The sequence below is a fragment of the Carassius gibelio genome, chromosome A17 (genome assembly GCF_023724105.1).
Source record: "Carassius gibelio isolate Cgi1373 ecotype wild population from Czech Republic chromosome A17, carGib1.2-hapl.c, whole genome shotgun sequence".
NCBI classification, from domain to species: Eukaryota; Metazoa; Chordata; class Actinopteri; order Cypriniformes; family Cyprinidae; genus Carassius; species Carassius gibelio.
The window spans coordinates 5,169,285-5,181,679 of NC_068387.1; the positions used below are offsets into that span (position 1 = coordinate 5,169,285).

A 12,395-nucleotide genomic window follows, 5' to 3' on the forward strand; every position below is an offset into this window, starting at 1 on the left:
TCCCGACTCTCCCCTATTGCCCCCTGGTACTCCATTATCGCTCCTCTGTTGCCCCCATGACGCTCCTCTATCGCCCCTGACGCTCCTCCTAATAAAAGCCTCTCCGACAGCCTGGAGAAGACGGATAACCGAACTGCTGGCCAGAAGGACTGACAGTAGGCACATCAGATAGTTGTACAGGGAACACAGTGCTGATATACTGTGCCACTGTATGGATATACGTTACTTCAAGCTTCACGGCAAGAGAACCTGTATGAGCTCTCTAACAACAGCACAGCGATGACATGGAGAAGGAGACGCATCCTGAGACAGTGATGTGCTTGTGTCATGTCAGATGAAAGACCGTTCAGGATCATGTCTCATGTTCTGATGCTGGTTAAAGCATAAAGATCCAGTGATGAGAGCAGCTTTAGCACTTGTCTGAAGAAATCAGAAACATGCAAAGGATTGTGAGAGTGTAAATGAAATAATGCAGCAGCTCTATTATTCCCTCTACAGCTGAGCCTCATAAATCACACGAGTTCAGAGCCAGAGGAGAACTGGCCCTCAACCCAATCTGGTTTCTCCCAGTGTGCCTTTCTCCATTTCGGTCTCATGATGGAGTTTGGGTTTCTGCCACTGTCACCTTTGGCTTAATTAGCTGGGGTTTAAAAGACATGTAATATTCAGAAATATCACTGATTTGACAGCACTGAAACTGTTGGATGAGAACAAAACTAAGTGAATAATGACTCTATCAGGGGTGTAAAAAGTACTCAGAAATTACACTCTAGTGCAAGTACAGATACTCAGTGAAAATCTTACTCAAAAGTACAAGTATCTGGATAAAACATACTTGTGTTAAGTTAAAAAAAAAAAAAAAAAAAAAAAAGTACAATTTTTAATTGCACTCAAGTATTATAAAGAAGTAACATAAAAAAAGGAGATTCTTGCTTCATCATATTGAGCCGTCTGTATAAAAGGTTTTTGTCAGACAAAGGTTTGGTTAAAGGGAGAAAACAAAATGCAATGGCACAGGTCAAACCTGTGTAGAAACAGACAGATGAACACAGGCTGAGCACACTCGTATCATTTTAATACAACTTACCTACTTCCTGATGAGAACATAATTAAACATGAATTACAATTAATTTAATAAACAATATGGGGTTAAACACTTGGAGATTTGTAACATTTATTTTAAAACAGCAGCCAGTGTCACTAAAACATGAATTGTGTACATTCTCCTCACTGATTTTGTTCATATTCAGTCTTGTCCATTCAGGTAAGTGCAGACAGCTAATGTCTTCATCCACACACTATAGAAAACCCTTAAAGGAAGTTTGCTTGATCAGAATGGACCAAAATGATGAGTAACCTTTTTTTATTGGGGGAGCAACGTAGGGACCTCAATAAGCTTCCTCAGATTTTAAGGGGAACATATGAAGCCAAAAATGTAATGAAGTAAAGTACAAGTAGTCAGTTTAAATTGTTCTTGAATAAAGTACAAATTCCCCTAAACAATACTTAAATACATGAATCAAGTAAAATGACTGACTCTCTAGTCTTCTATAGAGCTGCGTTAAAGCTGAAATTGATGGTGTTCAATGCTATTTTCCTGTTCATTCTGTGAAGTAGCTTTGACACCACCTGTATTATATAAATCACCAGAAATAAAGGTGATGCTGTTAATTCAGTGTAGTCTAAGAAATCACTTGCTGATGTTCAGCATAAGTGTCTCTGTAAACAGGGCAATGATGCACACATGCTGAACATCTGTACAAGGGTCTGGAGGAGTGAGCTCTGAGCTATTATAATATAATACCCATTCTGTTCAAATGAGCTTGGACTGCTGTGAGCTTAAACATGTCCTACTCTTACATCTGAAGCATGTCCTGTGTTACTGTAGCGCCACCTGTTGACCATCCAGATCTGAAGGACACTAGTGGAGACAACGGAACGAAAACAGGACTTTTAATTCTTCACACTATGAACAAACCTTCAGTGCTTCAGTACACAGCAACGGAAGAGCTTTACATGAACACACTTCACAAAGACAAATAAACTCAACAAACTGCTCAAAAACAAGAGTGCTTTTCTAACTGTCTCAGACTGAACACAGGTTTTTAACGTTACTAACTGAACTAAGGCCAGAGTTTCATCTGGAGTCGGAGGTAGAGTGGGTCTGTGTGTTGAAGCTGGAGCGTTTGAGAAGGCCGTCCTCGGTCAGATCGTATCGTCCAGTGGCCCAGTCCATCCGCTCCTGCCTCACAGACAACAGCTCCTGAGCTTCAGCGGGCAGCGTCCACTCGCTCTGCTCCAGCACACACACACACACACAGTCAGCACATTCAACACATCCTCCACATCAGACTAATCCTGGAGACATCTGGCACACACTATTTCAGTATGAAATCGATCACAACATCAATCTAAAGTGTGAGTGAAGTTGGATTGGACTGGCTATTTCCAAAATGGACTGGCCAGTGTAGAACACACCTTCTCTCTATTATTATATCAGTAATATTAATAAAACATCAAAAGACAGAGACGACTGGTCAGACGTCAGCTGAGACCCAGCAGTAGAACCAGCCTGGTCTCCTGCAGCGTCACTCTTCTGATAGCAGAGATTTATATTGTTAGAAAAGATTTATATTTTGAATAAATTCTGTTCTTAACTTTTTATCCAAAAGAATTCTGAAAAAAAGTATCGCAGTTTCCCAAAATATATTTGTCAACACAACTGTTGATAATTTTGTTAATAAAATCATCATATCAGAATGATTTCTGAAGATCATGTTACACTGAAGACCGGAGGAATGATGCTGAAAATACAGCGGAGCATCAGAGAAATACATTACACTTTAATGGATATTGAAATTGAAAAAGGTTATTTTACATCATAATAATATTCTACAATATTGTTTCCTGTATTTTTGATCAAATAAATGCAGCCTGGATTTGCAGAAGAAATTTCTGTAAAAACAAAACAAAAAAAAACACTTAAAATTCTCATTCTGACGGCACCCATTCACTGCAGAGCATCCATTGATGAGACACTGATGCAGTGCTACATTTCTCCAGATCTGATGAAGAGAGACTTGGATGATCTGAGGGTGAATGTTCATTATCAGGTGAACTCCTCCTTTATTAATTACCTGTTGATGAATCATGTTAGTAAACAGGTTTAGACTGAACCCGTTCTCACCTGCTCAATGTGAACAGACTGGTTGTGGTAGCTGCTCATATATGCATCTACCAGAATGGTGTAATCTGACATCAGAGCGTCCAGAAGCACGAGGCGCAGTGGGAGAAGATGACGGACAGAAGCGCTCATGACGCTCATCAGAGCCGGTGGAGACGGACGGATGTACCACAGCTCCGGACACTCCTGCCAGAGAAGAGGACTCAGAAACACACATTCACTGCCAGACTGCTCTAATGACACAGCACTGGTGATCCTGACCTTGCGCTGGAGCTCTTTGGAGCACAGGGGTGAAAGGTCAGCGGGGGGGAGCTTGAGGTGGAGTCTGAGCACCTCCTGGAGAGAGCTGACCCGGTCCGGCAGGAAGCCTCCGGTCTCGTTGTAGAAGAGCATGAGATCAGCCACCTGCAGAAGAACACCAGCGTCCAGCACATGACCACAGGCCTGTCCACCCTTACACCGCTCACCACGCCCCAGATAGTACTGCACACCACAGCTGCTTTGTGCACTTTTATTAAATTACACAAGCAGGCCACTTTTTAATATAATGACAAATTAATAATAAATCATAACAATTGCTAAGAATTTAACCCTAACAGATACAGACAATCACACACACAAAGACACTCACAGAGAGACACACACACACACAGAGACACACATGTTTGTTTTTGTGTAAAGTGTGTTCATCCCATAGGTGTAATGGTTTTTATTCTGTAGAAACTGTATTTTCTATGGCCCTTCACCAACCCTACACCTAACCCTAACCCTCACAGGAAACTTTGAGCATTTTTACTTTCTCAAAAAACTCATTCTGTATGATTTATAAGTGTTTTGAAAAATGGGGACATGGGTTATGTCCTCATAAGTCACCCTCTCCTTGTAATACCTGTGTCATACACGTCATTATACAGAGTTGTGTCCTGATATGACACAAAAACATGCACACACACAGAGACACACACACACACACAGACACTCACAGAGACACACAAACTCACACACACAGAGACACGCACACACACACACAGGCACACACACACGTGAGTTTCCTGCATCTAACACACACTGTGTTCCTAACAGCTTCAGTGAAAGCACATCTAAAGTTAAACTCTGAGATCAGGGCATGTGCTGATCATCTCTAACACACAACCGGCTCTGAATGGATTCAGGATCAGGATGCAGCGGAGAACTGATATTTTCTCCCAGTCCTAATAAAGACACTACTGTTACTGCTTCACAGCTCAAACTGAAATCTTATAAGTTATAACTGATGAAACTGGAGCGGTTATTCTGGAGCGGATCTGAAGCGGTCTGTATAAAGCGCTGGAGAAACAAACTGCTCGAGCCCCATCTCCATGCAGAGCTGTGGTGTGTGTGTGATGTGGGCCTGGATCAGACGCACCTGTGTGTCAAAGACGTTGGTGAGGTGGACTCTGAACTCTTCTCTCAGACAGCGAGTGATGCAGCGGCAGTCATGAACCACCTGAAGATCCAGAAGAATGAGTGAGCAATGTGTTCCTCTATGGGAAGCCATTCAGGAAATAATTCATGTGTATTGTGTGAATATGGATTGGTTTACTGGTTGAATGTATGGTTCAATGACAAACACATTGGTTTATGATACATTGGTATAACCAGACATATACTGGTTTAGATACATCGGTCTGATCAAGTGTATATAGGATTGCTCCTTTATACACTGGTTTGTTCGAGTAAACATTGGGCTCCTCAAATATGCATTGGTTTCCCCAACTATATATTGGTTTAGATACATCGGTTTCCTCAACTATATATTGGTTTCGATACATCGGTTTCTTCAACTATATTTTGGTTTTATCTCTACTATACATAGGTTTAGATACATTGGTTTCTTGAACTATATACTGGTTTCCTCAACTATATATTGGTTTTCTCAATTATATATTGGTTTATATGTCTGGTTATACCAATGTATTATAAACCAATGTGTTTGTCATTGAACCATACATTCAACCAGTAAACCAACTCATATTCACACAATACACATTAATTATTTCCTGAACGGCTTCCAATATTCCTCAGACACTTCTGACCTCTCCATCACCTCACCTTCAGGATGTGCCGATTCTCCAGGATCATGGACAAGCCGTTTTTAAAAGCTTGTCCGCCGAGCAGGAGGATATCAAACAGATACACCACCTTCTTAGTGGCTACCTGTCAGAAGTGATTATATGATTAATGATTGCGTTAACGCTGCTGTTCTCCTGTTTATCAGTGAGAAGCAATGACCAATTTTATAAATTTAATGCTGCTGTGAAGCTTCTCTGTTTAAAGCTTCACTGTTCCACTGACCTGCAACCAGCAAAGTCTCTCTTGTGCAGTTGGTCCAAACACTTCAGCACTGATGCCAATCACTTTCTGTTCTTGGATGTGCATAACCTGAAAAGCAAAGAAAAATAAATGACATGATGCATGTGCACAAGAGGTGAGATGAGTTAACCCTGAACTCACTGCAGGGCCAAACTTCTCCTGAAGCTCATCGATCAGCACAGAATGCACACCGTCCTCGAGAACATCATCTGAGAATGAGAGAAACAAGGTCAAACCCTGCAGGACAGATCACGTCCACTCCGGTCAACATGAGAACAGATACCTGGAGTCTTCTTCCTGAAGGAGTGCGTGTGGGATTCTTCAGGAGCACTGAGCACACCACACACACGGAGAACACACCACACACACGGAGAACACACCACACACACGGAGAACACACCACACACACGGAGAACACACCACATGAATAGCACACCCCCAACACACCATATGAAGATCCCACCCCACACCACACGAAGAGCCCACCCCCCAACACACCACACCAAGAGCCCAACACACCACACACACGAAGAGCCCACCACACACACAAAGAGCCCACCCCAAACACACGAAGAGCCCACCCCCCAACACACGAAGAGGACACGACACATGAAGAGCCTGATGAGCAGCACTGATGGCTCTAATGATCAAACATTCATCAGCAGAAGGAGACACTCACAGCTTCTCCGGATTGGCAGGATTGGGGAACTCCACTTTGAAAGAAAAAAAAGGGAATGTGGACCAACAAACCCCGCATACGTTTAAACAGTTTTAATTTGTGTTTTATTGGCTAAAATAATTTGTGTTTTATTGGCTAAAATAATTTATAAATTCGTTAATTATACATTCAGCAGTTTACCTTTAAGAATTTCGTGTCCGAAAATGATCTTGACGCCCGGGAATTTCCGCCCGCTTTTCACTTCATAAACTTCGGGAAGGAGAAGCGCGGATGTGAACTCTATGTGATGTGTTGATGTTATTAACACAGGTGTTTATGTGACCTCACCGTCCTCTAACAGAACGCTCCTCCTCTGAGTCACGCGTTGGATCATGCCGCTGATCTGAGTATCGATCAGACTGATGTTCACGCGTCTCCTCTTCAGATCATCCACAAACCTGCTCTCTTCCGAAGATGACGCCATGACCTGCCTGCTCGCGCACTCACGGAGCTCCACGGGGAACGAGACCGAGCTAGTGAAGCGCAAGCCCCGCCCCCCGGCGATTCCGAGCATCTGATTGGTCGCGTAATTCACAGGCGTGAAAACAAACCGCGTACCATTACTCTATCTATCTATCTATCTATCTATCTATCTATCTATCTATCTATCTATCTATCTATCTATCTATCTATCTATCTGTCTATCTGTCTGTCTGTCTGTCTGTCTGTCTGTCTGTCTGTCTGTCTGTCTGTCTGTCTGTCTATCTATCTATCTATCTATCTATCTGTCTATCTGTCTATCTGTCTATCTGTCTATCTATCTATACGGAAGTTCTAAGCGGCCATGCATTATAATGTTTTTCCTTTTTGTTTTCTCGTTATAACGACTTAATTTTCTCTAAGAATTTAAAAAACTGCACCAGCAGGGGGCACCTGACTATAACTGATGGGGTGTTGTACACTGTCCACTTTACTGTACGCAGACTTTCCTCATGATGGATATATTATAATCTGTGCAGTCTTGTTCATTACTGACTTTTAATTAATTCATAAATGTTAACTGCTTGAATCAATATGATTACTTTGTGTATTTAGTTCTTGCTAGATGCACGAGTTTCACCAACGCGTTCTGTATCATAAAATAACTGCTTATCAAAACCAAGGTTGACGTCACTGTATTCTGTTTGCAACTATATCTTTATTTGTGCTTCTTTTAGGCACGTGATTGTTAGTTAATAAGCGGAGATGTTATGTTTATCTACAGTAGGACGGGATTTAACGATGTAGGCTATTTGTGATGTGCTTCTTTTCCTGATTATTAATCTTTATTTTTAACCATATTGATGAGAAATGTGATGTATATGTAAAGTGCATAGGCAAATTTAATTTAGTTTTGTTCTATAATGTTGTAATCGTTTTTTCTACACACACACACACACACACACTAAACGTACACATGAACGTTCTTTTCAAACAGAAGCTTGTAACGCACATGATATCTGTCATAGCATATGATGACTACTAAAAATGACAAATTATAATATTATTATTATATATTCAAATAAAGGGAAAATTACATACATACATACACACACACACACACACACACACACACACACACACACACACACACATATATATATATATATATATATATATATATATATATATATATATATATATATATATATATTTATTTATTTATTTATTTATTTATTTATTTATTTGATAATGTCGGACATTAGGAGAGCATTAATACTCGGACATTTCAAAAAAAAAAAAAAAAAAAAAAAAAAAAAAACATTAAAGTAAATCTCTCTAAACTTACAGAAAATACCGAATGTCAATAAAAGACTTGTGATGAGGGGAAACAAACAGATGTCCTGTGTATCGATAGGAAACGCCACCCGAGGGCGCACTTTCCCGCGCATTATCAATATAATAATTCTTTAGCTAATATTTCAGTATGCTTCCTGTGAGATGATCATAGCTTTATCATCTCTCACAATTTAATTAGTAGAAGAGTTCTGTTCTTGCCTTAATATCATAATTGTAATGGCAAAAAGCAATTCACTTTTAATTAAGTGATGCTGTTTTTGTATTAAAGTTTATTTTATTTTTACATTAAATACCCCATGATTGTGTAAGACTAATTTCATGGTATGAATTATTGATAAATTATCAATAATATTTATATAAAGTTATATTAGCAAAATGTATTATTTTCCTCTTATTTGTTTTTCATTATCATATAAATGTGTAAAAGAAGTGGTTAATTTTTTCTCAGTAATTTGTCAGATCACAAGTGAAATTCTACGTTTAACCTCCAAATCATCAAATGCTCATCAGAGCAATGTTTCATTCTGAACAAACAGCCAGAGCTTTAGTTTAGTACATTTGTCTGCTGTTCTCAAAATGTCAAATTACTTTCATCATTATCTAAACATATTATGATTCTCTGTCGAAATAGTCTTTCCCCTCAAAACGTCTAGTCATTAAATGTAAAATAGCTGAAATAGTTGTCGTAATTTGGCGAGCGTCTTTTGTATACATCTCTCTCTCTCTCTCTCTCTCTCTCTTAATTTTTTCAAATAATTTAATTTAATATAATGAATGTTGAACATCACAAATGAAAGGGAATGTAAAGCATTAGATCAATCTGTTCTCTAAAATAGGTCAGATATACATTTCACAAAGCTACATTTGAGCACCATATAGACAGAGCTGAGAAGAAGAAGAAGAAGAAGAAGAAGAAGAAGAGGAAGAAGAGGAAGAAGAAAAAGAAGAAGAAGAGGAAGAAGAAGAAGTGAGTATAGAGAGGCAGTTATTATGGAGACCATGTTCAGAATCATTCATTCGTCTGTAGACAGAAGAGTAGTCAAACAATGTGCACTGTACTGATTCATATTACAGTCCACTTGTGTTTTACACTCTGAATATAGAGAGAGAGAGAGAGACAGTTCAGTCTCTTGTAATATTTGTTGGTAGATTTGTAGCAATAGCCAACTCTTGTAACATTGTATGAGTCAAAATTATACATTTAAAAAAATAGACCCTTATGGTTTTGTGGCCCAGGGTCACAGTTCATTTGTACTGTTGAAAACAAACAGAATAAGTGCAGTCTTGTGTAGTTTCAGTAATTGTCATGCAAACTGTAGCCACAGTGCACTTCCTGCCAGAGATGAAACATTCAGATGGCACTGGTGCTCATAAATACTTCTGAGAGATGATGAACTAATGAACGTGAGAAAGTTCAGGCTTTTATAGGTTATCCATTGGGTGGTGCTTTGAGAAATGCATGTAGCTACTGGTTTGCAAATGTTATGGTTGACTGGAGCACTAGAGAAGAGAGAGAGAGCGAGAGAGGGAGGGAGGAGACTCCATCACAGTTTGTGTGTGTGTGTGTGTGTGTGTGTGTGTGTGTGTGCTCTGAACAGCAGCGGAGATCTGAGGAGTGTGTGGCTCTGCTTCACCCACACTGGATCTGAGCGACACGCTGCTGCTCCTCACGATGTGTTTCTGTGTGAGCTGCTCTTAGGATCGTCTGTGGAGTTACACAGTCTGACACTGACCACGGACCAGCCATTCGACAGTGATGAGGAGTTCCTAGTCCTGAGCTGGAGTCACGCCACGTTCAGAAGAACTTATTTTCACTCTGTGACTTTATCAGAGTAATAAAGCGTCTGCAGCTGAGATGGAGGCATCTCTTCAGTAGAAGTGCTCCTGTGCTTGTGTTGCTCTGGGTCCCTCACATCACCTCGGGCGTGACCTCAGGAGTGAAGCAGGGATGCTGGACCTCTGCTCTTCTGTGTTTGCTCACTGCTTGATCTCGTCCTGTCTTCTCTTGTGTCAGGTAACCTTTTACTACGAGAGGATTATTACTGTTATTAACCCATTAGGAACTGTGCAGCATCAGAATTAGCTACACCAGATTGCGAGTGAATCACACTTTTAAACTAATCGGATAAAACGGATTTGTAAAAAAACGAAACAAAAAAACAAATCAGAAATCGACTCAAGTTTGATTCATTGGACAGGTGACTCCCGCACTGAGTCCAGTTTCAGTAAATGGGTCATTATACGAAAACGTGCCATTTTGTGTCCCTCAGGGAAAAAAAAAGCTCTGTAAATCTAAATAAAACATAAAACAATAAATTCATAATTTAGTTTCCATAATGTCTCATAATATAAGAATACATTATTTTCTGTTTCTTTTGTTTTTAAAGGATTTAAATCAAATTTTTGTGCAAAGCATCTTGAAGAAATGTTGAAAATGGCCTGTCCCTCTGTATGATTTTTCTACTTCTACTTGCTATCGAGGGCAAAAAAGTCAAACTATTATAAAAAAAAAAAAAAAACATATAGTATAATGAAGTGTCAGTTCATTAGTCATAACTGAATTTTATTCTTAACGTGTCAAAAAAAAAAAAAAAAAAAAAAAAAAAAAAACACAATTTAGTCGGGTCCCTAGGTTCTCGTCAACCCTGTTACTTTTTATGAAAACACCTCTTTAATAGACTGTTCCATTTACATTTACATTTACATTTAATCATTTAGCAGACGCTTTTATCCAAAGCGACTTACAAATGAGAACAATAGAAGCAGTCAGGTCAACAAGAGAACAACAACAGTATACAAGTGCCATGACAAGTCTCAGTTAGTCTAGTATAGAACGCATAGCCAGGTTTTTTTTTTTTTTTTTTTATTATTAAATGAAAAAGACAAGAAAGGGAAAAGTACTGGTGTTAGTAGGTTAAGTGCAGGCGAAAAAGATGATTCTTTAGATGTTTCTTGAAAATGACTAAAGACTCAGCTGTACGAATTGAGATTGGGAGGTCATTCCGCCAGCTGGGCACAGTCCAGGAAAAGGTCCGTGAGAGTGATTTTGAACTTCTTTGGGATGGCACCACAAGGCGTCGTTCACTCGCAGAGCACAAACTTCTGGAGGGCACATAGGATTTAACCAGTGAGTTTAGGTAAGATGGTGCCGTGCCAGTGGTCGTCTTGTAGGCAAGCATCAGTACCTTGAATTCGATGCGAGTGGCTACTGGTAGCCAGTGTAACCTGATGAGGAGAGGAGTAACATGAGCTTTTTTTGGCTCATTGAAGACAATCCTCCAGGAGAGGATAGAATTGAAAACATTTAAATAAAAAATGTAATCAATTAATTGTAAATGTTTAGTAAGAGAGGCTAATATTTCACTCAAAATTGAATTGAGGCGTTTCATTTTTATTTCCATACATTTTTCTTAAAACAGATGATGCTGGGAGAGTGTCATTTGGAAATGAACGTATTCATCCGCTAAAAAAAAATATAAAAAAATAAATAAAAAAACTTTCAATATTCTCAATTCACAAACACTCTTAATGTAACAAGGGGGGTTTATCTTTCACAGTATATCAGATTTGTTCTATATATGTATTTACAACCTTTTCAAAAAATAATTAATATGTTGGTAACAGGGTTGACCAAAAACACACATTAAAATTGGTTATATGAAGAAAAAAAAAATAATTATAAGATAGCCTGAGATGGCACGGAACATTTTCCTTAGAGGTAAGGATCTACTTCATCCAAAAAGGGGCTTAAAGATTTTCAAAACAGTACTTTGAAAATCAAAAATTGGGAAATGGCACGTTTTCTTATAATGACCCGAATGCTGAAAGAGGTGGATATTTATCTATGTTCTTAGAGCTATCATATGAAACAACACTTTTAGCTGTCTGTTATCAGCAGTGAAGCAGGTTCTGAAGTAGCCTTGAAGCTTCCAGGGCAGAAATAAAAAAATAAAAAACATATAATTATTTATTGTTATATGATTAAATATAACACTTAGAGGATAGACAGACAAACAGACTATATGGTAATACAAATATAGAGGAAAAAACAACAATAGATGCTGTCATGAAACACCATGAAAAGGCAACTGCTGGACAGCTGGGACAGGCCAACAATTCCAAGTTGGCGGAACTGAGGTTCCAACTGAAGAAAAAGGAAACCTGTTTGAGTTTAGAGTTGTCTAATAGAGAGGATGAAGGAAAAACATACAAACCCTGCCCCTGATTTCATCCAAACCCTGAATTTTTTTTTTTTTTTTTTTTTTTGTTGACTTTTCAAAATATTGTGGAAAGCGAAACACTGTATAATTTTATTTGCATCTGCATCCAATGGGATTCCTGGCAAGATGGCGGATAGGGTGC

General features: G+C 39.1%; 2 protein-coding genes across 2 annotated transcripts in view; one reads left to right on the forward strand and one right to left on the reverse strand.

Annotated features, from left to right (window-relative positions):
* Window positions 1-1,936: 1,936 nt before the first annotated feature.
* Window positions 1,937-6,900, reverse strand: exd1 (exonuclease 3'-5' domain containing 1). The gene is made up of 11 exons (XM_052619815.1): window positions 6,543-6,900; window positions 6,396-6,464; window positions 6,216-6,249; window positions 5,820-5,866; window positions 5,678-5,745; window positions 5,519-5,605; window positions 5,276-5,380; window positions 4,590-4,670; window positions 3,446-3,589; window positions 3,188-3,370; window positions 1,937-2,293 (listed from the first exon to the last, which is right to left on the reverse strand). Exons 1-11 carry the CDS (start codon window positions 6,766-6,768, stop codon window positions 2,138-2,140), a joined length of 1,200 nt encoding a protein of 399 aa, XP_052475775.1. The 5' UTR covers window positions 6,769-6,900; the 3' UTR covers window positions 1,937-2,137.
* Window positions 6,901-7,933: 1,033 nt separating this feature from the next.
* LOC127933244 (proline-rich membrane anchor 1-like) overlaps window positions 7,934-12,395 on the forward strand; it is a 222,009-nt gene continuing 217,547 nt past the window's right edge. Inside the window, exon 1 of the mRNA XM_052530067.1 lies at window positions 7,934-10,047. Within this exon, the coding sequence (XP_052386027.1) occupies window positions 9,982-10,047 (66 nt within the window). The 5' untranslated portion in view covers window positions 7,934-9,981. The remainder of the gene's footprint in view (window positions 10,048-12,395) is intronic.